At 38.7% G+C, this 27,965-nt stretch overlaps 1 protein-coding gene across 1 annotated transcript in view; it reads left to right on the forward strand.

Moving 5' to 3' along the window:
* INTS4 (integrator complex subunit 4) overlaps positions 1-27,965 on the forward strand; it is a 108,358-nt gene that overhangs the window by 6,711 nt on the left and 73,682 nt on the right. Inside the window, exons 3-4 of the mRNA XM_061406156.1 lie at positions 9,934-10,051; positions 22,009-22,115. Of these exons, the coding sequence (XP_061262140.1) occupies positions 9,934-10,051; positions 22,009-22,115 (225 nt within the window). The remainder of the gene's footprint in view (positions 1-9,933; positions 10,052-22,008; positions 22,116-27,965) is intronic.

Raw genomic sequence — 27,965 nt, forward strand, 5'->3', positions numbered from 1 at the left:
AGCCCCTTCCTTTATTTTGTTTTCTCCAGAGCACTTAACATCTTCTAATATTGTATATAATTTTCTGATTTATTTTGTTCCTTGTCCATTTCCTTGTACAAGGATGTAAGATTCTCTTGAACAATATGGGACTTTTTTTTTTCTTCCAGTTTTATTGAGATATAATGACATATAGCACTATTTACATTTAAGGATACAGCATAATGATTTGGCTTGCGTAAGTCATAAAGAAATACAGTTCAGTTCAGTTCAGTCACTCAATTGTGTCCGACTCTTTGCGACCCTATGAACCGCAGCACGCCAGGCCTCCCTGTCCATCACAACTCCTGGAGTGTACCCAAACTCATGTCCATCAAGTTGGCAATGCCATCCAACCATCTCATCCTCTGTCGTCCCCTTTTCCTCCTGCCCTCAATCTTTCCCAGCATCAGGGTCTTTTCAAATGAGTCAGTTCTTCGCATCAGGTGGCCAAAGTATTGGAGTTTCAGCTTCAACATCAGTCCTTCCAATGAACACCCAGGACTGATTTCCTTTAGGATTGACTGGTTGGATCTCCTTGGAGTCCAAGGGACTCCCAAGAGTCTTCTCCAACACCACAGTTCAAAAACATCAATTCTTCGGTGCTCAGCTTTCTTTATATATAGTCCAACTCTCACATCCTTACATGACTGCTGGAAAAACCATAGCCTTGATTAGATAGACCTTTGTTGACAAAAGTAATGTCTCTGCTTTTGAATATGCTGTCTAGGTTGGTCATAACTTCCTTCCAAGGAGTAAGCATCTTTTAATTTCATGGCTGCAGTCACCATCTGTAGTGATTTTGGAGCCCCCAAAAATAAAGTCAGCCACTGTTTTCACTGTTTCTCCATCTATTTCCCATGAAGTGATGGGACCGGATGCCATGATGTTAGTTTTCTGAATGTTGAGCTTTAAGCCAACTATTTCACTCTCCTCTTTCACTTTCATCAAGAGGCTCTTTAATTCTTCTTCACTTTCTGCCATAAGGGTGGTGTCATCTGCATATCTGAGGTTATTGACATTTCTCCCGGCAATCTTGATTCCAGATTGTGCTTCTTCCAGCCCAGTGTTTCTCATGATGTACTTTGCATATAAATTAAATAAGCAGGGTGACAATATACAGCCTTGACGTACTCCTTTTCCTATTTGGAACCAGACTGGTTCCGTGTCCAGTTCTAACTGTTGCTTCCTCACCTGCATACAGGTTTCTCAAGAGGTAGGTCAGGTGGTCTGATATTTCCATCTCTTTAGAATTTTCCACAGTTTATTGTGATCCACACAGTCAAAGGCTTTGGCATAATCAATAAAGCAGAAATAGATGTTTTTCTGGAACTCTCTTGTTTTTTTGATGATCCAGCGGATTTGGCAATTTGATCTCTGGTTCCTCTGCCTTTTCTAAAATCAGCTTGAACATCTGGAAGTTCACGGTTCATGTACTGCTGAAGCCTGGCTTGGAGAATTTTGAGCATTACTTTACTAGTGTGTGAGATGAGTGCAATTGTGCAGTAGTTTGAGCATTCTTTGGCATTGCCTTTCTTTGGGATTGGAATGAAAACTGACCTTTTCCAGTCCTGTGGCCACTGCTGAGTTTCCAAATTTGCTGGCATATTGAGTGCAGCACTTTCACAGCATCATCTTTCAGGATTTGGAATAGCTCAACTGGAATTCCATCACCTCTACTAGCTTTGTAGGGATGCTTCCTAAGGCCCGCTTCACTTCACATTCCAGGATGTGTGGCTCTAGTTGATTGATCACACCATTGTGATTATCTGGGTTGTGAAGATCTTTTTTGTATAGTTCTGTGTATTCTTGCCACCTGTTCTTAATATCTTCTGCTTCTGTTAGGTCCATACCATTTCTGTCCTTTATTGTGCCCATCTTTGCATGAAATGTTCCCTTCGTATCTCTCATTTTCTTGAAGAGATCTCTAGTCTTTCCCATTCTATTGTTTTCCTCTATTTCTTTGCATTGATCACTGAGGAAGGCTTTCTTATCTCCTTGCTATTCTTTGGAACTGTGCATTCAAATGGGTATATCTTTCCTTTTCTCCTTTGCCTTTCACTTCTCTTCTTTTGATAGCTATTTGTAAGACCTCCTCAGACAACCATTTTGCATTTCTTTTTCTTGGGGATGGTCTTGATCCCAGTCTCCTGTACATTGTCATGAACCTCCGTCCATAGTTCTTCAGGCACTCTGTCTATCAGATCTAGTCTCTTAAATCTATTTCTCACTTCCACTGTATAATCATGAGGTATTTGACTTAGGTCATATCTGAATGGTCTAGAAGTTTTCCCCACTTTCTTTAATTTAAGTCTGAATTTGGCAATAAGGAGTTCATGATCTGAGCCACAGTCAGCTCCTGGTCTTGTTTTTGCTGACTGTATAGAGCTTCTCCATCTTTGGCTGCAAAGAATATAATCAGTCTGATTTTGGTGTTGACCATCTGGTGATGTCCATGTGTAGAGTCTTCTCTTGTGTTGTTGGAAGAGGGTGTTTGCTGTGACTAGAGCGTTCTGTTCGCAAAACTCTGTTAGCCTTTGCCCTGCATCTTTGTGTAATCCAAGGCCAAATTTGCCTGTTATTCCAGGTATCTCTTGACTTCCTACTTTTGTGTTCCAGTCCCCTGTAATGAAAAGGACATCTTTTTGGGTGTTAGTTCTAGAAAGTCTTTTAGGTCTTCATAGAACTGTTCAACTTCAGCTTCTTCTGCATTACTGGTCAGGGCATAGACTTGGATTACCATGATGTTGAATGGTTTGCCTTGGAAACGAACAGAGATCATTCTGTCACTTTTGAGATTGCATCCAAGTACTGCATTTCAGACTCTTTTGTTGACCATGATGGCTACTCCATTTCTTCTAAGGGATTCCTGCCCATAGTAGCAGATATAATGGTCATCTGAGTTAAATCCATCCATTTCCAGTCCATCTTAGTTCGCTGATTTCTAGAATGTCGACATTCACTCTTGCCATCTCCTGTTTGACCACTTCCAATTTGCCTTGATTGATGGACTTAACATTCCAGGTTCCTATGCAATATTGCTCTTTACAGCATCGGAGCCTGCTTCTATCACCAGTCACATCCACAGCTGGGTACTGTTTTTGCTTTGGTTCCATCCCTTCATTCTTTCTGGAGTTATTTCTCCACTGATCTCCAGTAGCATATTGGGCACCTCCTGACCTGGGGAGTTCCTCTTTCAGTATCCTATCATTTTGCCTTTTCATACTGTTCATGGGGTTCTCAAGGCAAGAATACTGAAGTGATTTGCCATTCCCTTCTCCAGTGGACCACATTCTGTCAGACCTCTCCACCATGACCTGTCTGTCTTGGGTGGCCCCACAGGCATGGCTTAGTTTTATTGAGTTAGACAAGCTTTGGTCTGTGTAATCAGATTGGCTGGTTGTCTGTGATTGTGGTTTCAGTCTGTCTGCCCTCTGATGCCCTCTTTCAGCTCCTACTGTCTTACTTGGGTTTCTCTTACCTTGTACGTGGGGTATCTCTTCACAGCTCCCCCAGCAAAGCACAGCTGCTGCTCCTTACCTTGAACGTGGGGTAGCTTCTCTCAGCTGCTGCTGCTGACCTTGGATGTGGGGTATCTCCTCATGGCCTCTGCTCCTAACCTTGAACGTGGGGTAGCTCCTCAACGGCCGCCACTCCTGACCTTGGACGTGGGATAGTTCCTCAACGGCTGCCGCTCCTGCACCACCACAATACATTTAGTGAACATCTGTCATCTCACATAGATACAAAATTAAAGAAATAGACACAGTTTTTTTCTTGTGTTGAGAACACTTGGGATTTACTCTCCTATAACAACTTTCGTATGTAACATACAGCAGTGTTAATTGTATTTATCATGTTATTCATTACAACCTTAATACTTAACCTCACAACTAAAAGTTTGTACCTTTTGACTACCTTCATCCAGTTCCCTTCTGCCCACCTCTGCTTCTGGTAACCACAAATCTGATCCCCTTTTCCATGGATTCATTTGTTTTTAAAGTATAATTAAGGGCTTTCTTGGTAGCTCAGCTGGTAAAAAATCTACCTGCAATGCAGGAGACCCCAGTTCAACTCCTGGGTCAGGAAGATCCCCAGGAGAAGGGATAGGCTACCCTCTCCAGTATTCTTGGGCTTCCCTGGTGGCTCAGCTGGTAAAGAATCCGCCTGCAATTTGGGAGACCTGGGTTCGCTCCCTGGGTTGTTCCCTTTCCCCCACCTCTGCTTCTGGTAACCACAAATCTGATCCCCTTTTCTATGGATTTGTTTGTTTTTAAAGTGGAACTGACCTACAACCTTATGTTAGGTCATGCTACACAGTGTAGTGATGCAGTATTTCTATGCATTTCAAAATGACCACAATAAATTGAGTTATGATCTGTCACCATACAAAGATATTAGTTACTGACTGTGTTCCCGATGCTGTACATTTCATGCTCATGATGCATTTATTTTGCACCTGGAAGTATGCATCTCTTAATCTTCCTCACCTATTTCTCCCTCCTCCCCCTCTGGCAAACACCTATGTATCTCTGTATCTATGACTTTATTTCCATTTGGTTATGTTTATTCATTTGTTTTGTTTTTCAGATTCTACATATAAGTGAAATCATACAGTATGACTTTCTCTGACTTATTTTACTTAGCGTAATACCCCCTAGATCCATCCATGTTGCTGCAAATTGCAAGATTTCATTTTTTTTTTATGGCTAAGATTCCATGGTGTATATATATATCACGTCTTTTTTACCCATTCATCTATCAATGGGCACTTAGGTTGCTTCTGTATCTTGGATATTGTTATAATGCTGCAACATACAGGGGTGCTGATATCTTTTGGAATTAGTGTTTTTGTTTTCTTCTGATAAATACCCAGGGATAGAATCTCTCGATTGTATGGAATATTTTTTCAACTTTTTATTATGGAACAAATCTATATACAGTTAGAATAGTTTAATTAATTCACATGTAGTTATTATCCAGCTTCAACAATTATCATTTCATGTCCAGATTTGTTTTATTCTCACCCCCCGAGCCCAACTCCTACTGTCTACCTCCATTTCCTCCACTTTCACCCTCTGCACCAGATTCTTGTGAAAACAAATTCCTAGCATCTTATCATTTTACTCTTAAATTTCAGTTTATATCTCTAACAGTAAAGACTCTTTTTAGGGACTTCCCTGGTGGTCCAGTGGTTAAGATTGTGCTTCTACTGCAGGGGACGTGGGTTTGGGCCCTGGTTGGGGAACAAAGATCCTGCATGCCTTGTGGTATGGCCAAAAATTAATAATAAAAAGCTTCTTTTTAAAAACATAATACTGATACCATCTCTAGAAGAAGTGTTATGTCAGACCCTGAGCTGTTTAACGAGGCCATGCTGCTTGCCTTAGTCTAGCAGATTCTAGCCCCAAAGGTAATGAGCAATAATAAGTTGGTCCAGATGTAGATTGATGACCGTAGTGTTTTATTTATCCTTTCTTCTATTTTATCCAGAAATGTGGTATCTTGTATTTTAGTGGGTAATTACTTTGGCTTCTGCTTTTCTACTACAAATTTTTCTGTAGCCAGGTAGCAGTATCTGAACTTATTTCATATGAGGGATTCTTCATTTATTCTATTGTATTAGTTACTGTGGAGGATGTTAAAGAACTGTGAGACATGTTCTTTGTCCTTTAAGGACTAGCAATATAGTTGGTAGACCAAATAATACATGTGATATATAGATAGTTAAGGGCTTGAGTTATTAATTTACTCATTTTGTTCATTCATTCAAAATGTTCTGGATACTAATTCTGCCAGCCCTTTGCTTCATGTTAGTGATACAGAGATTAATATGTGATCCCTGATCTGAGTCTGATTGGGTAGATTAGACAATAAATGGATAATTGCACACTGATTTCCCAGGCAAGAATGCTGGCGTGGATTGCCATTTCCTTCTCCAGGGGATCTTCCCGACCCAGGGATCAAACTCATGTCGCCTGCCTTGGCAGGCGGATTCTTTACCACTCAGCCACCATGGAAACCCAATACAGTGTTACAGGTATTATGAAATGTGGGACAGGTTATAACGTAACTTTTAAAGAAGAAGGTAATCAGTTTTACGTGGGAGCATAGGTCTAGAAGGGCATTGTAGAGTAGTGATGCTTGGTGGTGGTTTAGTCACTAAGTCGTGTCCGACTCTTGAGACCCCATGGACTATAGCCCGTGAGGCTCCTCTGTCCATGGGGTTCTCCAGGCAAGAATACTGAAGTGGGTTGCCATTTTCTTCTCCTGGGGATCTTCCTGACCCAAGGATTGAACCCTGGTCTCCTGCATTGCAGGCAGATTCTTTACCGACTGAGCTAGGGTGATGCTTGAGGTGAATCTTAAGCAGATTTTGACTAGTTGGAAAACAAGAAGAAAGGCATTTTAGAAAGAAGGAAGAATTGTGAGCAAAGACTTGGAGATGTGAAATAATCTGTCACATTAGAAGAAATACAGGTAGTTGGGCTGGTGTACATTTTAAATTGAGAGCTCTTTAAGAGATAAGACTAGAAATCTTATCTAATAGGTTTTTGAATTCTGCCTTGTGAATTTTTGTTTTAGCTGTCACTCTGTGGGGTGGTATGGCAGATGGAGGAATTGAATGAGGGCCAGGTAAGACAGGACTTAGGGTGACCAGCTAGGAAACTGGAAAGTCTATAGCAAGATGAGAAAAGCCTGAACAAGGAGAATTTTAATGGTGAGAAGAGCAGTTATTAGGCTTTTGACAGAGGCAGTTGTAAGCTTAGTCATTAAGGGTACCAGGGGATAATTTCAGAAAGTAGAAAAACTTGAGTAAAGTATCCAGATGAAGAAAGAATGTTACTGGATCAGATACTCTCATTATTCTTTGTTCCGTCCTTGCCTTCCTCTTATTTGCTAGACTTAGTATTTCTGCTTTCTTGGCTGTTTCCATGTGTTTGGAGGTCTGTGACTCCATTCCAGACTGTAGAAAGGCTATGTAGCTTTTCTGTCCTTTCTTACTACAAAATTAGGGTATTTGACGAGTGCATTGTCTCTGAAAGACAATTACTTGATTTGATGATGTTCTTTCAGTCCATAAAGAATTGACTTCTCTTTGTATTCAGAACTGAACTTGTATCTCCATTCATTCTCCAGTCTGCCTTATAGCAGGAAATGTACCACCATCAATATAGACCCTTACATCAGAAAACCAAGAAAGATACTGTATACCACCCTCACCCTTTCCTCTCCCCATATTCCCTTCTTCACCACTCATGTTGATTTTACTTTCTAAGTATCTCTTGAGTCCACCTACCTCCCTGTTTCCACTATTACCCTGGTAATCTAAGTAACTATCGTATTTTTAGAACTTTATTATGAACTGTAACACAAAGAATATATAGAAAAAACTCATATAGCCTATTGATCAACATGAACACAGGGTGTGACTGCCATCCAGGTTAAGAAATGGAATATAATGAGCCTCCCATAGGGCCCCTCAAAATTCTTTGTAATTATTTCTCCTCACTTTTTCAAAGATAACCATCACTCTCTTGACGTTATGGGTAAAAGCTTCCTTTAAAAAGATTTTTTTTAAATCATTCAAACCTGTACTAAATGCAACCCGTGCTTCCTTCCTTCCTCCTTCCCTCCTTTCTGTGTGTATCTTTTTATGTGTAACTCTCGCTCAAAATTCTATCTTGAGATTTACTTCTGTTGTTAACTTTAGCTATAGTTCATTTATTTTTATCGCAGTATAAGATTTCATTGTATGAATATGCCATAATTTATTTATTCATTCTATTATTGATAGACATTTAGATTGTCTCCAGTTTTTAGCTATTATAAGAAGTGTTGCTATAACATTTTTGTACAAGTCTTAGTATGCATTGTTTGTGTTTCTGTCTAGTGTATTTCTCTATTATGCCAATACTGTGCTGTCTTAGCATAGTATTATAATAAATTTTGACATCTGGTAGGGTAACTTCTCCTGTTTTCTTCCTCTTTAAGAATATATTAATTATTCTTGTCTTTTAATTTCTTTATAAATTTTTAAATCAACTTGTGAAAATCTGCCTGAAAAGAAAATTTCTTGTTAGAATTTTGATTAGGGTTGCATTAATTCTGTAATTAAGATGCAATTTGCTGATTGGCATTTTATAACATTGAGTCTTCCATTCAATGAACATGATATGTCCATTATTTTAATGCTGTTTTCTGCATAGAAGTTTTGTACATCTTTTTGTTAGTTATTCCTATATAGTTAATATTTTGTTATTGTAAATGATGTATTTAAAAATTCTATTTTTAAGTAGTACATAGAGGATATTCAGAAATGCAGTTGGTTTTTGTTTATTAAACCCTATATCTAACAACTTTGTTAAGCTCATTTAATAATTTTAATAAATTATGTGTACTTTTAGATTCTTTACGAATAATCATGTCACCATATAATGGCTTTGTCTAGTACTGATATAATGATACCAGCTATCTCTTGCATGATATACCTATTTCTGCCTTTTATTTTCAACTCTTTTTTTTAATCACTTTTTATTTTGTGACCCAACAGCATATAGTTAGTTTTTTAAGAAATTTTACCTGACAGTGTTTAGTTTTTAATTGGAGCATTTAGTTCTTTATATTTAATGTGTTTATTGAAATATATGGGTTTAAATCTACCCTCTTATGAAATACATTCTATTTATCTTACTTGCTAGTGTTCTTTTTTTCCTCTCAATTGTTACCATCTTTTGCATTGGCTCTTTTTTAAAAAATTCTCTCCTCCACTGCTTTTTTATTAGCTTGGGAGTTATACATTTTACTGGTTAACCTAGATATTACGTTAATTCTTTTTAAGAATTAATTTTATTTTTGACTGCTCTAGGTCTTCATTTCTGTGCATGAGCTTTCTCTAGTTGTGGTGGGTAGTGGCTACTCCCAAGTTGCAATATGGGGGCTTCTTCTTTTGGTGGCTTCTCTTGTTGCAGAGCACAGGTTCTAGGGCACTTGGGCTTCCGTAGTTGTGGCACATGGACTCAGTAGTTGCTCGCAGGCTCTAGAGCACAAGCTCAGTAGTTGGGGTTGTGTGGGCTTAGTTGCTCTGCCCCGTGTGGGGTCTTCTGGACAAGGGACTGAACCTGTGTCCCCTGCATTGGCAAGTGGATTCTTAACCACTGAACCACCATTCACTCAGTTACATCCGACTCTGCGACCCCACAGACTGTAGCCCTCCAGCCTCTTCTGTCCATGGAGTTCTCTAGGCAAGAATCCTGGAGTAGGTTGCCATTTCCTTCTTTTAGGGGATCTTCCTGACCCAGGGATCTAACCTGGGTCTCTTGCATTGCAGGTGGATTCTTTACCATCTGAGCCAAAAGGGAAGCCCAATAAATCATTTCTTAGTCTCTTTTGCCTTGGGGCCGAGATCCGGGTCCAGGCACCGGACCTACACCCAGACAATTAGATTCACCTGCTCTGAACTTCTGATCAGGATATGGTGACCCAAAAAAACAGAGTGAAAATTTTCTGGCGATAGCAGCGGTAGCTGCAGCACCCAATTTCTGGGGGCTCCAAAAACAGTCGCGCTGATAGCAGTGTTGGGGTGCCCGGTGTTTATGCTACAAGTTGCTGCAGCTCATGTCAAATGTGACTGCGCAGTGAAAGAAAGGTACTTTTAATCCCAGAAGCATACATCTGGTGAGAAATTAATGACATCAGGAAGGTGTGAAAATATTCTCATTCACTTTGCTTTATTTGGATGTAACACACAGATTGAGAAAAACTTTCTCCCCCAAAGCATATACAGCTAATTTTTCAGAAATAAAGCTTGATAATACTTGGATCATTGAGTCTTTTTTGAGATACTTCCCATGTTCCTGTTGTTGGTTAGCTGAGAGTAGAGCATTAAGGTAACAATAGCTTCTTTTGTTGCAGGAGAATGATCCGTCTGTGAGACTGAAAATTGCATCATTGTTGGGTTTACTGTCAAAGACTGCAGGCTTTTCACCAGACTGCATTATGGACGATGCCATTAATATCCTGCAGAATGAAAGTAAGTTGAAGTTTAAAAGCTGTAGAGGGAATTCCCAGGTGGTCCAGTGATTAGGACGCTGCACTTCCACTGAAGGGGCAGGAGTTCCATCCCTGGTTGGAAAACTAAGATCCTCTGTGCCTCGCTGTGCAACCAAATAAATAAAAGTTGTATAACTAGAGCAGAAATCTTTAGTTCCTTTTGTATAAAGTGTAGAGCAAAGTTTTGTTGTGTTGGTGGTTATTGGAAAGAAATTTGAGGATAACAACAGCAGCAGTAAAACCATGTACATATATTTACCTTAGAGTTTAAAATACAGGTTTGTCTCTTAATAGCTGTCATTTATCGACCTCTACTAAGACTGCTGCACAATTGCACTCATCTCTCATACTTTGAGCTAGTAAAGTAATGCTCAAAATTCTCTAAGCCAGGCTTCAGCAGTACATGAACTGTGAACTTCCAGATGTTCAAACTGGTTTTAGAAAAGGCAGAGGAACCAGAGATCAAATTGCCAACATCCGCTGGATCATTGAAAAAACAAGAGAGTTCCAGAAAAACATCTATTTCTAATTTATTGACTATGCCAAAGCCTTTGGCTGTATGGATCACAATAAACTGTGGAAAATTCTGAAAGAGATAGGAATACCAGAGCACTTGACCTGCCTCTTGAGAAATCTGTATGCACGTCAGGAAGCAACAGTTAGAACTGACATGGAACAACAGACTGGTTCCAAAAGGTCAAGGCTGTATATTGTCACCCTGCTTATTTAACTTATATGCAGAGTACATCATGAGAAATACTAGGCTGGAAGAAGCACAAGCTGGAATCAAGATTGCCGGGAGAAATATCAATAACCTCAGATATGCAGATGACACCACCCTTATGGCAGAAAGTGAAGAGGAACTAAAAAGCCTCTTGATGAAAGTGAAGGTGGAGAGTGAAAAAGTTGGCTTAAAGCTCAACATTCAGAAAACGAAGATCATGGCATCCGGTCCCATCACTTTATGGCAAATAGATAGGGAAACAGTGGAAACTGTAACTGACTATTTTTGGGGCTCCAAAATCACTGCAGATGGTGACTACAGCCATGAAATTAAAAGATGCTTACTCCTTGGAAGGAAAATTATGACCAACCTAGACAGCATATTAAAAAGCAGAGACATTACTTTGTCAACCAAGTTCCATCTAGTCAAGGCTATGGTTTTTCCAGTAGTCACGTATGGATGTGAGAATTGGACTGTAGAGAAAGCTGAGCACTGAAGAATTGATGCTTTTGAACTGTGGTGTTGGAGAAGACTCTTGAGAGTCCCTTGGACTGCAAGGAGATCCAACCAGTCCATCCTAAAATCAGTCCTGGGTGTTCATTGGAAGGACTGGTGTTGAAGCTGAAACTCCAATATTTTGGTCACCTGATGCAAAGAGTTGACTCATTTAAAAAGACCCTGATGTTGGGAAAGACTGAGGGCAGGAGGAGAAGGGGATGACAGAGGATGAGATGGTTAGATGTCATGTCCATCACCGACTCAATGGACATGAGTTTGAGTAAACACCGGTAGTTGGTGATGGACAGAGAGGCCTGCCGTGCTGTGGTTCATGGAGTCACAAAGAGTTGGACACGACTCAGCGACTGAACTGAACTGAACTGAGCTGAAGAGCCATATACCTAAGATAGTTTACATATGACATAAGATAGATAATATTGTCCTTATTTTATAGGTGGGGAAACTGAAGCTCAGAGAAGTTAACTGACCTGCTCAAGGTTATGAGTCTGTAACAGAGTTGATGTTTTATTGACTGTGCCTACCAACCCAGCAGGGGCTTCCCGGGTGACTCAGTGGTAAAGGACCTGCCTTTACCAGCGGAGATGCAGGAGGCACAGATTTGATCTCTGGGTCGGGAAGATCCCCTGGAGAAGGGAATGGCTGCCCACTTCAGTACTCTTGCCTGGATAATCCCATGCATGGAGGAGTCTGGTGGATAGTTCATGGGGTTGCAAAGAGTCAGACATGACTGAACAACTAAGTACACACACTCACACACCCACACCCACTCCCTCACACACCCCCCTGGTCATGGAGTCCTCCACCATTTAGTTCCTATAAAAGCAGAAACTAAAGCAGACTTTAGTTCCCAAGGCTCATATGTTGTTGCCTTTTCTGTTTGTTCCTTGTTGATGTGTACTAAACATCTCAGTGTTTAGGTGAAAAGGAAAACTCTTTTACCATAAGAAGTTTTTTAAATTATATTTGTCTTGTTTTATTTATGTACAAGATTTTCTAATAGAGTTAGTGCCTCATCACCTTGATACTTATTCTGAAATTAAAAGAAAAGAAATTTTTTGCTGCTCTTTCTGAAAATATTTTAGTTTTGTGTGAATTGGTCGTAATTTCAAAAAATAGTTTTATTTCACTTTAGGGTATCCATATTTAAACAAATATGATTATTTAAATATTGGACAACAGTTTATTCTATAAACTTAAGAGGTTATAAGAATAATAAAGGGCCAGTGAACTTAAGAGATAATCTAAATTCATTTATTGTACAACTAATGATACAAATATAAGTGGCCCATTGGTTGATATTGAAAATATTTTTTGTAGAAACAACTTTATATTTAAATTTTAGTTGTATTGAATTTTGGCCCAAGACTTATAATTCATAGAAAACAATCAAAATACCTTAAAAACTTTTTTTGACATTTATTGAAAGCCAATGTAATGATATTAAGGGAAAAATTAAAAGATATTCCTACTGCTACCATACAACTATTTGTTTTACATATTACCTTTTACTTACATAAGTTTTATATGGTTGTACTTACAGTGAATGTATTATTTTATCTTTTAGTATATTTACTTAACATTATATATGATTTTCCCATTTTTATACAGTCAGTTCAGTTCAGTCACTCAGTCGTGTCCAATTCTTTGCGACCCCATGAATTGCAGCACGCCAGGCCTCCCTGTCCATCACCAACTCCCGAAGTTCACCCAAACTCATGTCCATCGAGTTGGTGATGCCATCCAGCCATCTCATCCTCTGTCGTCCCCTTCGCTTCCTGCCCCCAATCCCTCCCAGCATCAGGGTCTTTTCCAATGAGTCAACTCTTCGCATGAGGTGGCCAGAGTACTGGAGTTTCAGCTTTAGCATCAGTCCTTCCAATGCACACCCAGGACTGATCTCCTTTCGAATGGACTGGTTGAATCTCCTTGCAGTCCAAGGGACTCTCAAGAATCTTCTCCAACATCACAGTTCAAAAGCATCAATTCTTCGGTGCTCAGCTTTCTTCACAGCCCAACTCTTACATCCGTACATGACCACAGGAAAAACCATAGCCTTGTCTAGACAGACCTTTGTTGGCAAAGTAATGTCTCTGCTTTTTAATATGGTATGTAGGTTGGTCATAACTTTCCTTCCAAGGAGTAAGTGTCTTTTAATTTCATGGCTGCAGTCACCATCTGTAGTGATTTTGGAGCCCCAAAAAACAAAGTCTGACACTGTTTCCACTGTTTCCCCATCTGTTTCCCATGAAGTGATGGGACCAGATGCCTGAAGTGATGGGACCAGATGCCATGATCTTAGTTTTCTGAAAGCTATAAGCCAACTTTTTCACTCTCCTCTTTCACTTTCATCAAGAGGCTTTTTAGTTCCTCTTCACTTTCTGCCATAAGGGTGGTGTCATCTGCATAACTGAGGTTATTGATATTTCTCCCGGCAATCTTGATTTTATACATTACCTTGATAAAAATTAGGGTGTTGATAATATATTAAATATTTCTTTGCTCTTGTAGTTAGTGGCAAAAAAATATTTCTTTTAAAAGCACCAATGCAATTATATTGCCTCAATATCCCTTTTTTCCCTGGAAAGTTCTTATATGAGCTATACTTGGAAGAATTTCTTACTTATTGATTGGGGATTTCATACAGTCATAGACTGTTTGAGATATAAATGGCCTTATAGTGATCATCTTGTCTAATTGCTTCTTTTTGCAGATGACAAGACTGTTAAGAACCAGAGAGATGAAATGAGTTGAAGTGAGTTGGTCTAGCTAAAAGTAGTAGCAGAATTGAGAACTTAGTGTGGTGCTCTTTCTTATGGGCTACAATTTAACTAAAAACACTTTATCTCTGAAATAGAAACATTATAAGAGAGACTTAATTTTAAATCAGAACTCATTCTAGCCAAATTATGCAATATTCATGAAAATAGCTGTTTTACTTTTTTAAAGTATTCTAATGTTTCTTATTTAATTGTCTGTAAGAGATCTGGTCTAGGACTCTTCTTGGTTTCCTGTTCCTGGCCCACCTAGATTCATAGAAGATAGAATTGGAAGGGACCATAAGTTTCATCTAGTTCAAACCCTTAATTTCAAGGCTGAGGAAGATGAACTCCGGGGAATTAAAGTGACTGCTGAAGTCACTTTATGTTTGCAGCTTAAAATTAAGAGTTTCCCGATTATCAGTCTGAATATTATCAAATCCAGGACTGTGGTCTGCACCTTGGACCAGAAGTCTTTAAGTTCATCAAATGCATGAATTTTATAACTCTTTGGCAAGCATTGCTTCTCTAGTACATGCTACACCACTAATGATAACGTCAAGCTTGTTTTAGAGGAGGTATAATCAGCATACTGTGGGAGCAGAGGAGAGAATGGGATCAGTGCTGACTGGTGGGCTCTAGAAAGGCTTAGTGAAAAGGTAGGTTTGGAAAGTCCAAATCCTCCAAATTTGGGGAAGGGTGGTACCAAGAAGGAACATGATGATAGAAGATAGAAGACTGGCAAAGTATAAGAGACGCTTGAAGAACTGAGTTGAGAGATCGATAGGAAGGAAGTAAGGGGCTTTTGGAAGAAAAACATTGGTAAAATGTTCTGAAGCCAAAGGGTAGTAGTCTTGAGTGCTGAGGATTTTAAACGTTATTTTGTAGGCAGTGGGTACCTAGTTCTCCTTGAACAAGGCATGAAGTGATCAAGTCTAGTTTTATAAGGATAATTTAGTGGTTGTGTGGAATTTGCTCTGATGAACTAGGTGGTTTAGAGAAGAAATGTGGAAGATTCATTTATTCTTGTGGCTATGCTATGCTATGCTATGCTATGCGAAGTCACTTCAGTCGTGTCCGACTTTGTGCGACTCCATAGACGGCAGCCCACCAGGCTTCCCCATCCCTGGGATTCTCCAGGCAAGAACACTGGAGTGGGTTGCCATTTCCTTCTCCAATGCATGAAAGTGAAAAGTGAAAGTGAAGTCACTCAATCGTGTCCGACTCTTAGCGACTCCATGGACTGCAGCCTACCAGGCTCCTCTGTCCATGGGATTTTCCAGGCAAGAGTACTGGAGTAGGGTGCCATTGCCTTCTCCGATTCTTGTGGCGATGTCCATCTAACCCGAAACTTACAGTGTAGGCCTGGAACTCAGCTGAGAGACTGGGATTTAAGATTTAAATTAGATTTATGATTTATTAGAGGCAAGAGTTAAGTTCAGAAAGGTCTAGCTGTCTTTTTATGGTTGTCATGCAGAATCATCTTTTTTAAGAAGTAAATTTTAGAGCAGTATGGTGGTATTGATTTCTTCACCTCTTTTTTATTACCTTCTTTTCTCTTTGTGACCTCTTTCATATTGGAGACTTACCTTTCCTTTTTCAATCTATTCAACTTAAAAAAAATTCTTATATTCTTACTGAAATATAATTGATTTACAGTGTTGTGCTTGTTTTGTTTCTTCATATTACTTCTTTGACTGGGCCGGATCTTGGTTGCTGCCTGCAGAATCTTCAGTCTTTGTTGAGGCATGTGAGATCTTTTAGTTGCAGCATGTGGGATTTAGTTCCCTGACGAGTGGTTGAACCAGGCCGCCTGCTTTGGAAGCGTAGAGGACCACCAGGGAAGTCCCCTACAATGTTGTGTTTATGGAGACTTTTCTTAATGATCCTTGGCTTTGCATTGACGTTTAGGATGAAGCACTAAAAAGCTGAGTGAGAGTTCTTTGTGAATGAATGGGGCTTGTCAGCTGGTAGGCGCCACTCTAACATGATTCTATGTGTCTTTGGAGGACTGTTAAATAGTAGTGTCTTCTGCTGTTTTTTGTGGGCCTGTCAACTTTTGACTCTCCTGCTGGGAGGACAGATGCCTGACTCCCATGTGTTTTTAGACAAAGCAGCCGAAGAGTGATAGGGAGGGAGTCTCGCTTTCGGTGTGTTGATTATCTCTTAATCTCTTTATTATCATTTCAGTTCAGTCCCTCAGTCATGTCCAACACTTTGCGACCCCATGGACTGCAGCACGTCAGGCCTCCCTGTCCATCACCAGCTCCCAGAGCTTACACAAACTCATGTCCATTAAGTCAGCGATGCCATCCAACCATTTCATCCTCTGTTGTCCCCTTCTCCTTCTGCTTTCGATCTTTCTCAGCATCAGGGTCTTTTCAAATGAGTCAGTTCTTCACATCAGGTGGCCAAAGTGTTGGAGTTTCAGCTTTAGCATCAGTCCTTCCAATGAATACTCAGGACTGATTTCCTTTAGGATGGAGTGGTTGGATCTCCTTGCAGTACAGGGGACTCTCAAGAGTCTTCTCCAATACCACAGTTCAAAAGCATCAATTCTTCTGCACTCAACTTTCTTTATAAACTCTCATGTCCATACATGACTACTGGAAAAACCATGGCTTTGACTAGACAGACCTTTGTTGGCAAAGTAATGTCTTGGCTTTTGAATATGCTGTCTAGGTTGGTCATAGCTTTTCTTCCAAGGAGCAAGCGTCTTTTAATTTCCTGGCTGCAGTCACCACCTGCAGTAATTTTGGAGCCCCCAAAAAATAAAGACTCTGTTTCCATTATTTCCCCATCTATTTCCCATGAAGTAATGGGACCATATGCCATGATCTTAGTTCTCTGAATGTTAAGTTTTAAGCTAGCTTTTTCACTCTCCTCTCTCACTTTCATCAAGAGGCTCTTTAGTTCTTTACTTTGTGCTATAACATGGTATCATCTGCATATCTGAGATGACGTTATTGATATTTCTCCCAGCCATCTTGATTCCAGCTTGTGCTTTATCCAGCCTGGCATTTCTCATGATGTACTCTGCATAGAAGTTAAATAAGCAGGGTGACAATATTACAACCTTGAGGTACTCCTTTCCCGATTTGGAACTAGTCTGTTTTTCCATATCCAGTTCTAACTGTTGCTTCTTGACCTGCATACAGATTTCTCAGGAGGCAGGTCAGGTGGTCTGGTATTCCCATCTCTTTAGAATTTTCCACACAGGTCAAAGGCTTTGGCATAGTCAGTAAAGCAGAAGTAGATGTTTTTCTGGAACTCTCTTGCTTTTTACATGATCCAGTGGATGTTGGCAATTTGGTCTCTGGTTCCTCTGCCTTTTCTAAATCCAGCTTGAATACCCGAAGTTCATGGTTCACGTACTGTTGAAGCCTGGCTTGGAGAATTTTGAGTATTACTTTGCTAGTGTATGAGATGAGTGCAGTTGTGTGATAGTTTGAACATTCTTTGCCATCGTGTTTCTTAGGGATTGGAATGAAAACTGACATTTTCCAGTCCTGTGGCCACTGTTGGGTTTTCCAAATTTGCTGGCATATTGAGCGCAACACTTTCACAGCATCATCTTTTAGGATTTGAAATAGTTCAACTGGAATTCCATCACCTCCACTAGCTTTGTTCGTAGGGATGCTTCCTAAGGCCCACTTGACTTTACATTCCAGGATGTCTGCTCTAGATGAGTGATCACACCATCGTGATTATCTGGGTTGTGAAGATCTTTTTGTATAGTTCTTCTGTTTATTCTTGCCACTTCTTCTTAATATCTTCTGCTTCTGTTAGGTCCATACCATTTCTGTCCTTTATTGTGCCCGTCTTTGCATGAAATGTTCCCTTGGTATCTCTAATTTTCTTGAAGAGATCTCTAGTCTTTCCCATTCTATTGTTTTTCTCTATTTCTTTGCATTGATCACCAAGGAAGGCTTTCTTATCTCTCCTTGCTATTCTTTGGAACTGTGCATTCAAATGGGTATATCTTTCCTTTTTTCCTTTACCTTTCACTTCTCTTCTTTTGATAGCTATTTGTAAGACCTCCTCAGACATCCATTTTACATTTCTTTTTCTTGGGGATGGTCGTGATCCCTGTCTCCTTTACAATGTCATGAACCTCCGTCCATAGTTCTTCAGGCACTCTGTCTATCAGATTTAATCCCTTGAATCTATTTCTCACTTCCACTGTATAATCGTAAGGAATTAGATTTAGGTCACACCTGAATGGTCTAGTGGCTTTCCTTACTTTTTTCGATTTAAGTCTGAATTTGGCAATAAGGAGCTCATGATCTGAGCCACAGTCAGCTCCTGGTCTTGTTTTTGCTGACTGTATAGAGCTTCTTCATCTTTGGTTGCAAAGAATATAATCAGTCTGACTTTGGTATTAACCATCTGGTGATGTCCATGTGTAGAGTCTTCTCTTGTGTTGTTGGAAGAGAGTATTTGCTGTGATCAGTGTGTTTTCTTGGCAAAACTCTGTTAGCCTTTGCCCTGCTTCATTCTGTAATCTAAGGCCAAATTTGCCTGTTACTCTGGGTATTTCTTGACTTCCTACTTTTGCATTCCAGTCTCCTATAATGAAAAGGACATCTTTTTGGGTGTTAGTTTAAGAAAGTCTTTTAGGTCTTCATAGAAGTCTTCAACTTCAGCTTCAGTGTTATTGGTAGGGGCATAGACTTGGATTACTGTTATATTGAATGATTTGCCTTGGAAATGAACAGAGATCATTCTGTCATTTTTGAGATTACATCCAAATACTGCATTTCAGACTCTTTTGTTGACTATAATGGGCTACTCCGTTTCTTCTAAGTGATTCTGTCCACAGTAGTAGATAAAATGGTCATCTGAGTTAAATTCACCTGTTCTAGGCCATTTTGGAGAAGGCAGTGGCACCCCACTCCAGTACTCTTGCCTGGAAAATCTCATGGACGGAGGAGCCTGGTAGGCTGCAGTCCATGGGGTCGCTACGAGTCGGGGGCGACTGAACGACTTCACTTTCACTTTTCGCTTTCATGCACTGGAGAAGGAAATGGCAACCCACTCCAGTATTCTTGCCTGGAGAATCCCAGGGACGGAGGAGCCTAGTGGGCTGCCGTCTCTGGGGTTGCATAGAGTTGGACACGACTGAAGCGACTTAGCAGCAGCAGCAGGCCATTTTAGTTCACTGACTCCTAAAAGACCTATGTTCATTCTTGCCATCTCCTGTTTGACCACTTCCAATTTGCCTTGATTCATGCACCTAACGTTCCAGGTTCCTATGGAGTATTGCTGTTTATAGCATCGGACTTTACTTCCATCACCAGTCACATGCACAACTGGGTGTTGTTTTTGCTTTGGCTCCATCTCTTCATTCTCTGGAGTTGTTTCTCCACTGATCTCTGGTAGCATATTGGGTACCTACCAACCTGGGGAGTTCATCTTTCAGTTTCCTATCTTTTTGCCTGTTCATGGGGTTCTCGAGGCAAGAATACTGAAGTCCCTTCTCCAGTGGGCCACGTTTTGTCAGAACTCTCCACCATGACCCGTCCATCTTGGGTAGTCCTACATGGCGTGGCTCATAGTTTCATTGAGTTAGACAAGGCTGTGGTCCATGTGGTCAGATGAGTTATATTTATTATATATTATCTTTATTATATTTCCTTCCTTTCCTCACATAGCATCTGCCAGATTAGATCTTTTCTGTCCTAATTTTTAGAGAAAAAAAACTCTACTTCAGTGGTTGATTAGCCAGTTGTATAGCATAGGGAAGGAGGTAGAGGTCCAGCTACTTCTTATAGAAACTTTAAACAAATCCATGCCTCACTCCATTTTGGGGTGTTTTATGGTTGGTTTTTTTCTTTTCTTTTAAATCTATGATTCCTGATTCTTGCTTGGCATATGGCTGAAATTTATTTGCTCTGTTATGACTCCCTCCTCAGTAGGCATTTAGATTAAATTTCTCAGTTTGCCATAGACTTTTTCATTAGCTTGCCATCTCTGAAAAATTTGTTGACTTTTCTCATCTGCTTACTATTCTTCTGTTTTCTTAGTCCTTGTACGTTTATACTTTTAAAGTTTCTTTATATGTTAATGAGGTTTTAAGAAAGAATTAGTGATAAACAGAGGTGTTCAATCTAGTGTGTCTTACTGGAAGTGTTTTTAAGAGGTGATTGTTCCCAGTATTTTATAAGCTTTTTTTTTTTTTTAGGATTTAGTTGTTTATATTTCATTATCATTTTTGAAATTTGTTTTGCATCTATATTTTGAATTTCTTAATGTTTTTCTTAAGTGGACAGTTATTTTTTTTAGTTAAAATTAATTTAAAGAGACTATATTAGTAATAGTAAAAGGAAATTAATGTCATCAGCATAGTAACTATATTTTTTATTTTGTTCTTAAAATATAGTCATGCATACCTCTGAGATATTGCAGATTCTGTTCCAGATGATCACAGTAAATTAAATATTGCAGTAAAGCGAGTCACCCGTTTTTGATTTCCCAGTGCAGATAAAAGTAATGTCTATACTATACTATAGTTTATTGTGTGCAATAGCATTATGTCTAAAAAGAATGTACTACCTAATACTGTACTGATAAAAAATGTTAACCATAATCTGAGCCTTTAGCAAGTTGTAATCTTTTTGCAATAGTAACATCAAAAATCATTGACCACAAATCACCATAACAAATATAACAATGAAAGTTTGACATACTGCAAGAATTACCAAAATGTGACAGAAACATGAAGTGAGAATGCTGTTGAAAAATGGTGTAGAAGACTTGCTTAATGAGCAGGATTGAGGCAAACCTTCAATTTATAAGAAAAATAGTATAGTATCTACAAGTGAAGTTGCTCAGTCATGTCTGACTCTTTGCGACTCCATGGATGGTAGCCTACCAGGCTCCAGGTCCATGGGATTTTCCAGGCAAGAATACTGCAGTGGGCTGCCATTTCATTCTCCAGGGGATCTTCCCAACCCAGTGATCGAACCCTGGTCTCCTGCATTGCAGACAGACGCTCTACCGTCTGAGCCACTAGGGAAGCCTGTATCTACAAAGTGCAGTAAAATGAAGCACAATAAAACAAAGTATGTCTATAGAAGGTTATTAACATAAAAATGATTTTCTGCATGCCTGTTGTATACCACTAGCATAGAACCATAGAACCATATTTTGAAACAAAGAAGAGAATCTGGTTAAGGTGATTGACAGTGATTTACTTGGAATTGTCTGTTTGCTCATTTATTAAGCATCCATTGAGCATGTAATGAGGCATGCTAGATTCTGAGAATACAAAGGTGAATAAAACATAATCCTTGCTCTTAAGGATCTTTCAGTTTCCTGGTTTTGTCTGATATACAAATAAGTATCATAAAGTTACAGTTTATGTCAAGGGTTCAGTGGAAGCATGAATGAAGAAATGGTCAATATTTCTAGGGAAAGAGCGAAAAGCACCATACAGGAGGTGACATTTCAAGATTAGAGGTACTCTCTGGGGAGTAGGGTTGAGAATGGAGCAGAATGTAGATGAAAGCATTCTAGGTAGGGAAGTGGGCCTGAGCAAAGATAGGGGGACATGGATCATAAGTAATTGGGAAAAAGGAGATAGGGAAACCTGAAAGAGATGAGGCTAATAGATAAAGTAGGGAGGACTAGGCATCATGGAGGGACTGGTATGTATGTATGTCTTGCTAAGGAATTTAGACTTGATTTTGAAGGCAGTGAAAAGCCTTTGAATTAGTCAAGCACTGAACATTTTTGGAGCACTGTGTTGCATCCTGTGGAGGACTCAAATTTTTAGACATTATCCCTTTAGGAACTTAGCTTTTAGTTGAGGAAATCAAGAATCAAACAGCAGAACTCAGTTGACAAAAATCTTCATTCTTATACCCAAGTAAATTTAGTTTTTATAGTAATCTCCTTTTGAAATTCTAAAACCTAACTTTCCATCTTCCTTTCTAGAGTCTCATCAAGTCCTTGCTCAACTGTTGGACACTTTGCTTGCAATTGGCACTAAACTGCCAGAGAATCAAGCTATCCAGATGCGATTAGTTGATGTAGCTTGCAAGGTAAGAATATAATGGTTAGACACAGGGTTGCTTCTTTATTGAACAGTTTTGCATTATCTGGAGAAATGATATGAGCTGTCAGATCTGCTTACCTCCATCCTAAGGCTATAACTGAGAATTGCCAAAGACTCTTAAATGGCTTTAAGAACTGCTTCATTTTTTGTTTCTTGATGTTGGATTAGGAACAGAGTTGAGTAACTTGTTATAAAATGAACTTCCTCACTGTCCCAAAAGAAATGAAAATAATTATAAGAACTACCATGTATTCCATGCCTAACGTATGCTCTCTGCTTATTATGGTACTATTTTTTACCTTTTTTAAAGAAAAGTAATTTTATTCCTATGGTGTATGCTCATTGTTAAAAACAAAATTAACTAATACAGAAATAAGATAAGTGACAGCCACTCCATCTTTCCCTCCTAGGCCCTCTTCTCAGGCATAACACCTCCCAACAGTTTGGAATTATGATACTTTCATTCGTTCCTCATAGTCCTTTAGGGAAGTGCTGTTATATCTCTTTTACTAAGATGGGAATTGAGGTTGAAGGAGTTTAGTTTGTCCAAGTTTTCATACTTAGGAAGTTGCAGAACCAGGGCATAAACTCTTTTCTGATTCCAAAGCCAAATTCTTTTTAATTTTGAACTTTTAATTAGCTTTCTTTTGTGCAAACCTTGTAGAATTGGCTTTACTTTTAATCTTTTTGATAAATTTGTTTTGACAATATAAGGAGACAAATACGTTTGAATTGTGGAAGGGTTACATTCATGGAATTAGAAAACTATTTCTTAACCCCAGGAAAGAGTATTTCATTTATCTTAATAAACAATGACAACAACAAAAAAACCCCTCAGAACACTTTGAGAAGTACAGTATTAAAAGCTTAAGTGGGAGAAAACTAGGGATTACATGATTGAGAGAGTAAGTACGTCTTCCATGTGAGAGAATATATGTATCTAGGAGGTTGTGCTTATAAGAGAGGTGTTTTACTCAGTGGATTATTCTGCTTGAAGCAATAGTTTCTTAAATTTGTTCTAAAGAAATCTTTTATTATAAAAATTTATACTCATGGAAATTTGGAAAGAAGTATAAAGAAAGAACTACACTCATAATTCACTATGTAAAGGCATCCATTATTATTAGCCTTTTGATGTATCTGTTCTGATTTTTTTTCTGTGTACAGATTGTTTGCTTTTCTTTTTCCACATATAGCTATAATCATATTCTGTATTCAGTTTTGCTTTTTGACTAACATAACAAGTATTTTCTTTATATTGTAAATGTTTTATAAATATTTTTAATGGATGCATGATATTTTGTCCAGTAATCAAGCCATAGTTTGTCCTAACCATTCTCTTATTAATGGACATTTATATTGTAGCCATTTTAAAAAATAGTAAATAATACCACACAGTGAGTGTGATTAGTCTAAAGTATTTCCTGTATCTAGGGTTATTTCCTAAACATACATTGTCACAGTAGAATCACTGGATGAAAGCATTTAGAATTTTTGTTTTTTTCTAAGGCTTTTGATACTTTTGGCAAATCGCTTTCTACAATATTCTAGTTTAAGCCTATCCACAGTATATGAGAGTGCATAATTTCACATATTATTCTAGCATTTGGATATTAATGTTTAAAAGCAAGATGTAAACCTGTTAATTTGGTAAGAAGGAAATGGTATTTCATTTTAAAAATTTTCCTATTTTTTCTTCATTTGTGTGTTCTGTCTTCAGTTCAGTTCACTTCAGTCGCTCAGTCGTGTCTGACTCTTTGCAACCCCATGGCCTGAAGCACGCCAGGCCTTCCTGTCCATCACCAACTCCTGGAGTTTACTCAGATTCATGTCCATTGAGTCGGTGATGTCATCCAACCATCCTCTGTCGTCCCCTTCTCCTCTCGCCTTCAATCTTTCCCAACATCAGGGTCTTTTCAAATGAGTCAGTTCTTCTCATCAGGTGGCCAAAGTATTGGAGTTTCAGCTTTAGTATCAGTCCTTCCACATGAATATTCAGAACTGATTTCCTTTAGGATTGACTGGTTGGATCTCCTTGCAGTCCAAGGGACTCTCAAGAGTCTTCTCTGATACCACAGTTCAAAAGCATCAATTCTTCGGCATTCAACTTTCTTTATAGTCCAACTCTCACATCCCTGCTTGACTACTGGAAAAACCATAGCCTTGACTAGATGGACCTTTGTTGGCAAAGTAATGTCTCTGCTTTTGAATATGCTGTCTAGGTTGATCATAGCTTTTCTTCCAAGGAGTAAGCGTCTTTTAATTTCATGGCTGCAATCACCACCTGCAGTGATTTTGGAGCCCCCCAAAATAAAGACTCTCACTGTTTCCATTATTTCCCCATCTATTTGCCATGAAGTGATGGGACCAGATGCCATAATCCTAGTTTTCTGAATGTTGAGTTTTAAGCCAACTTTTTCACTCTCTTCTTTCACTTTCATCAAGAGGCTCTTTAGTTGTTCTTCACTTCTTGCCATAAGGGCAGTGTCATCTGCATATCTGAGGTTATTGATATTTCTCCTGGCACCCTTGATTCCAGCTTGTGCTTCATCCAGCCTGGCATTTCTCGTGATGTACTCTGCATAGAAGTTAAATAAGCAGGGTGACAATATACAGTCTTGATGTACTCCTTTTTCTATTTGGAACCAGTCTGTTGTTCCATGTCCAGTTCTAACTGTTGCTTCTTGACCTGCGTACAGATTTCTCAGGAAACTGGTCAGATGGTTTGGTATTCCCATCTCTTTAAGAATTTTCCACAGTTTGTTGTTATCGACACAGTCAAAGGCTTTGGCATAGTCAATAAAGTAGATGTTTTTTCTGGAACTCTCTTGCTTTTTTGATGATCCAGTGAATGTTGGCAATTTGATCTCTGGTTCTGTCTTGGGAATGAACTTTTCATGTTCTTTTCTAGTTTTTCATATGGATTTTTTGTGCGTTTCTTCACCATTTGTAGAGGATCATAACTGGGTAGAAATTTGAACTATTTGGAAATGGAATATCTGCCACAAGCTTTTGCAAATTCAAGTAAATAAAGGCTGTCTATGATTCATAGCTATAGTTACTGTTTTTATTGCCTAATGCTATTTTGTCTGATTTTTGTCATACAGTGATCTTTGAGATATGATTCACCTTAAAATAACATTCCCCCTTTTAATAGAAATAATGCAGAGTATGTTTTCCAACTACAATGGAATTAAATTAGATGAGTAACAGAAAAAAATTAGGAAAACCACAAATATGTGGAAATTAAACAACATTCTCCTATTTAACCAATGAATCAGAGAGGAAATCAGCAGGTAAATTAGAAAATACTTTGAGGTGAATGAATGAAGACCCTGTGTACCAAAACTGGGCTGTAGCTACTGCATGCTTAGAGGTACATTTATAGCAATTAGTGTCCATAGTAAAAAAGAAGAAAATCTCATTCCAGTACCTTATTCTTTTATCCAAGATGCTGGATAAAGAAGAACATATTAAATATAAAAGCATGCAGAAGGAAGGAAATAAGAAAGACTAGAGTGGAAATTAATGAAATCAAGAGTAGAAAAACAGTAGAGAAAAATCAAAGAATCAAAAGCTTGTTCTTTGTAAAGATCAACAAAATTGAGAAACCTTTATTTTTGAAAGGAAAAAAAGAAGGTTCAAAGTACTAGAATTATAAATGAAAAGAGGCTATTTCTGCTGACCTGGCAGAAATGAAAAGGATTATAAAAAAATACTATGAACAATTTTATGCCAATAAATTAGATAACTTATGTAAAATGCACAAATTCCCACTAATCCTACAAAGATATGAACTGTGAAAACTGTCTCAAGGAGTAGACAATCCGAATATACTTATAACAAGTAATTAAATTAATAATGAAAAAAAAAACAAAAACTTACCTACAAAGAGAAGCTCAGGCCCACATGGCTTTGAATCAAACATTTTAAATAAGAATTTCATACCAATTCTTCACAGATTTTCCTAAGAAGTAGAAGAGAAGCAGCATTTCTCCACTGATTCTATCAGAGACATTTTAAGAAAAGCCAGATATGTTCTAGAGAACTTATTGGATAAGAAGCCAGTTAGGATGTTATTGCACTGGGCTTCCCTCATGGCTCAGATAGTAAAGGATGTTATTGTAGTAGCCTACATGAAAGGTTATAGTCGTTTGAATTAAAGTGATGGAAAGATATGGATAGATTTGAGAAATATTTAGGAAGTAAGATTGGCAGGACTTGATAACTGGTTGAGCATGGAGTGACGGTGAAGGAATTGCTGAGGATATTTCCCGTTTCCAGCTTATGTGCCAGATTAGATGGTGGTGCCTTTCACTCAGAGAATTCTGGGAAAGCATTTGGTTGGGTATTGGACAAAGTCCAAATAACCCAACAATTTCAAACTTACTAAAAAAAATTATGAAAATAGTACAAGAGATTTCCATATACCCTTCTTTTTGATTCATTAATCATTAACATTCTCCCGCATTTACTTTATCATTCTCTCTCTATGTTGGGGGCTTCCCTGATAGCTCAGTTGGTGAAGAATCTGCCTGCAATGAGGGAGACTTGGGTTCGATCCCTGAGTTGGGAAGATCCCCTGGAGAAGGGAAAGGCTACCCACTCCAGTGTTCTGGCCTGGAGAATTCCAAGGACTGTATAGTCCATGGGGTCGCAAAGAGTTGGACAGGACTGATCAACTCTCACTTTCATGCTCTCTATATTTTACTGAACCATTTAAGAGCAAATTGCAGACATTACACTTCTTTTCCACTAAATACTTAAATTTTTATTTCTTAAGAAGGAGGAAATCATTTTTATAAACCTAGTTTTCAAAATCAGGAAATTTAACTCTGGATTTTGTCTGTTTGTTTTTTTGACTGTGTGGTCTGTGAGATCTTAGTTCCCCAACCAGGGATTGAACTCATGCACCTTGCAGAGGAAACATGGAATCCTACACTGAACTGCCAGGAAATTCCCAGGAAATTTAACTTTGATATAATGCTAATCTGTAGTAGTATTAGACTTTATTCAGATTCTACCTATTATCTTTTATATTATATTTTATATAAATTTTTCTTTTCTGGTCCAGAATCACATGTTGCATTTAGTTTTCATGTCCCTGTTTTCTTTAATCTGGAATGGTCCCTTAGGCTATCTTTGTCTTTCATGGCCTTAACTTGAAGAGTATAGGCTGTTTACTTTATAGAATGTCTTTTTTTTTTTTTAAAGTTTTGGCTGCACTGGGTTTTCATTGCTGCGTGTGGGCTTTCTCCAGTTGCAGCTTTCAGGCTCTAGAGGGCAAAGTCAGTAGTTGTGGCACTCAGGCTTAGCTGCTGCAGAGCATGTAAGATCTTGCCAGACCAGGAATCAAACTGGTGTCCCTTGCATTGCAAGGTGGATTCTTAACCGCTGGACCACCAGTAAATCCCTAGAATGTCTTTCAGCCTGGCTTTATCTGGTATTTCCTCTGTTTAGATTCAAATAACACGTTTTGGTGGGAATAATACATAAATAATACTGTGTCCTTCTCAGTGCATCATATCATAAGGCACACGTGAGGTCTGACTCATTATTGGTGTTAACTTTGATACTTGATTAAGGTAGTGTCTGCCAGGTTTTTCATTGTAGAGTTGTTATTTCCTCCTGTGATTAATGAGTAATTTGTGGAGAGATACTTTGAGATAATGTAAATGTCCTCTTCCCCATCAAACTTTTATTCTCTATTTTAGCAACTATTAATAAATCTTGCTGAGTCATTTATAACTCTGATTATTACAAAATGGTGATATTCTGATGCTGTTATTCCATCTCTATTTTTTACTTGGCATGCTATTGTAAGAAAGTTTTCTTT

The sequence above is a fragment of the Bos javanicus genome, chromosome 29 (genome assembly GCF_032452875.1).
Source record: "Bos javanicus breed banteng chromosome 29, ARS-OSU_banteng_1.0, whole genome shotgun sequence".
In the NCBI taxonomy this organism is placed as follows: domain Eukaryota; kingdom Metazoa; phylum Chordata; class Mammalia; order Artiodactyla; family Bovidae; genus Bos; species Bos javanicus.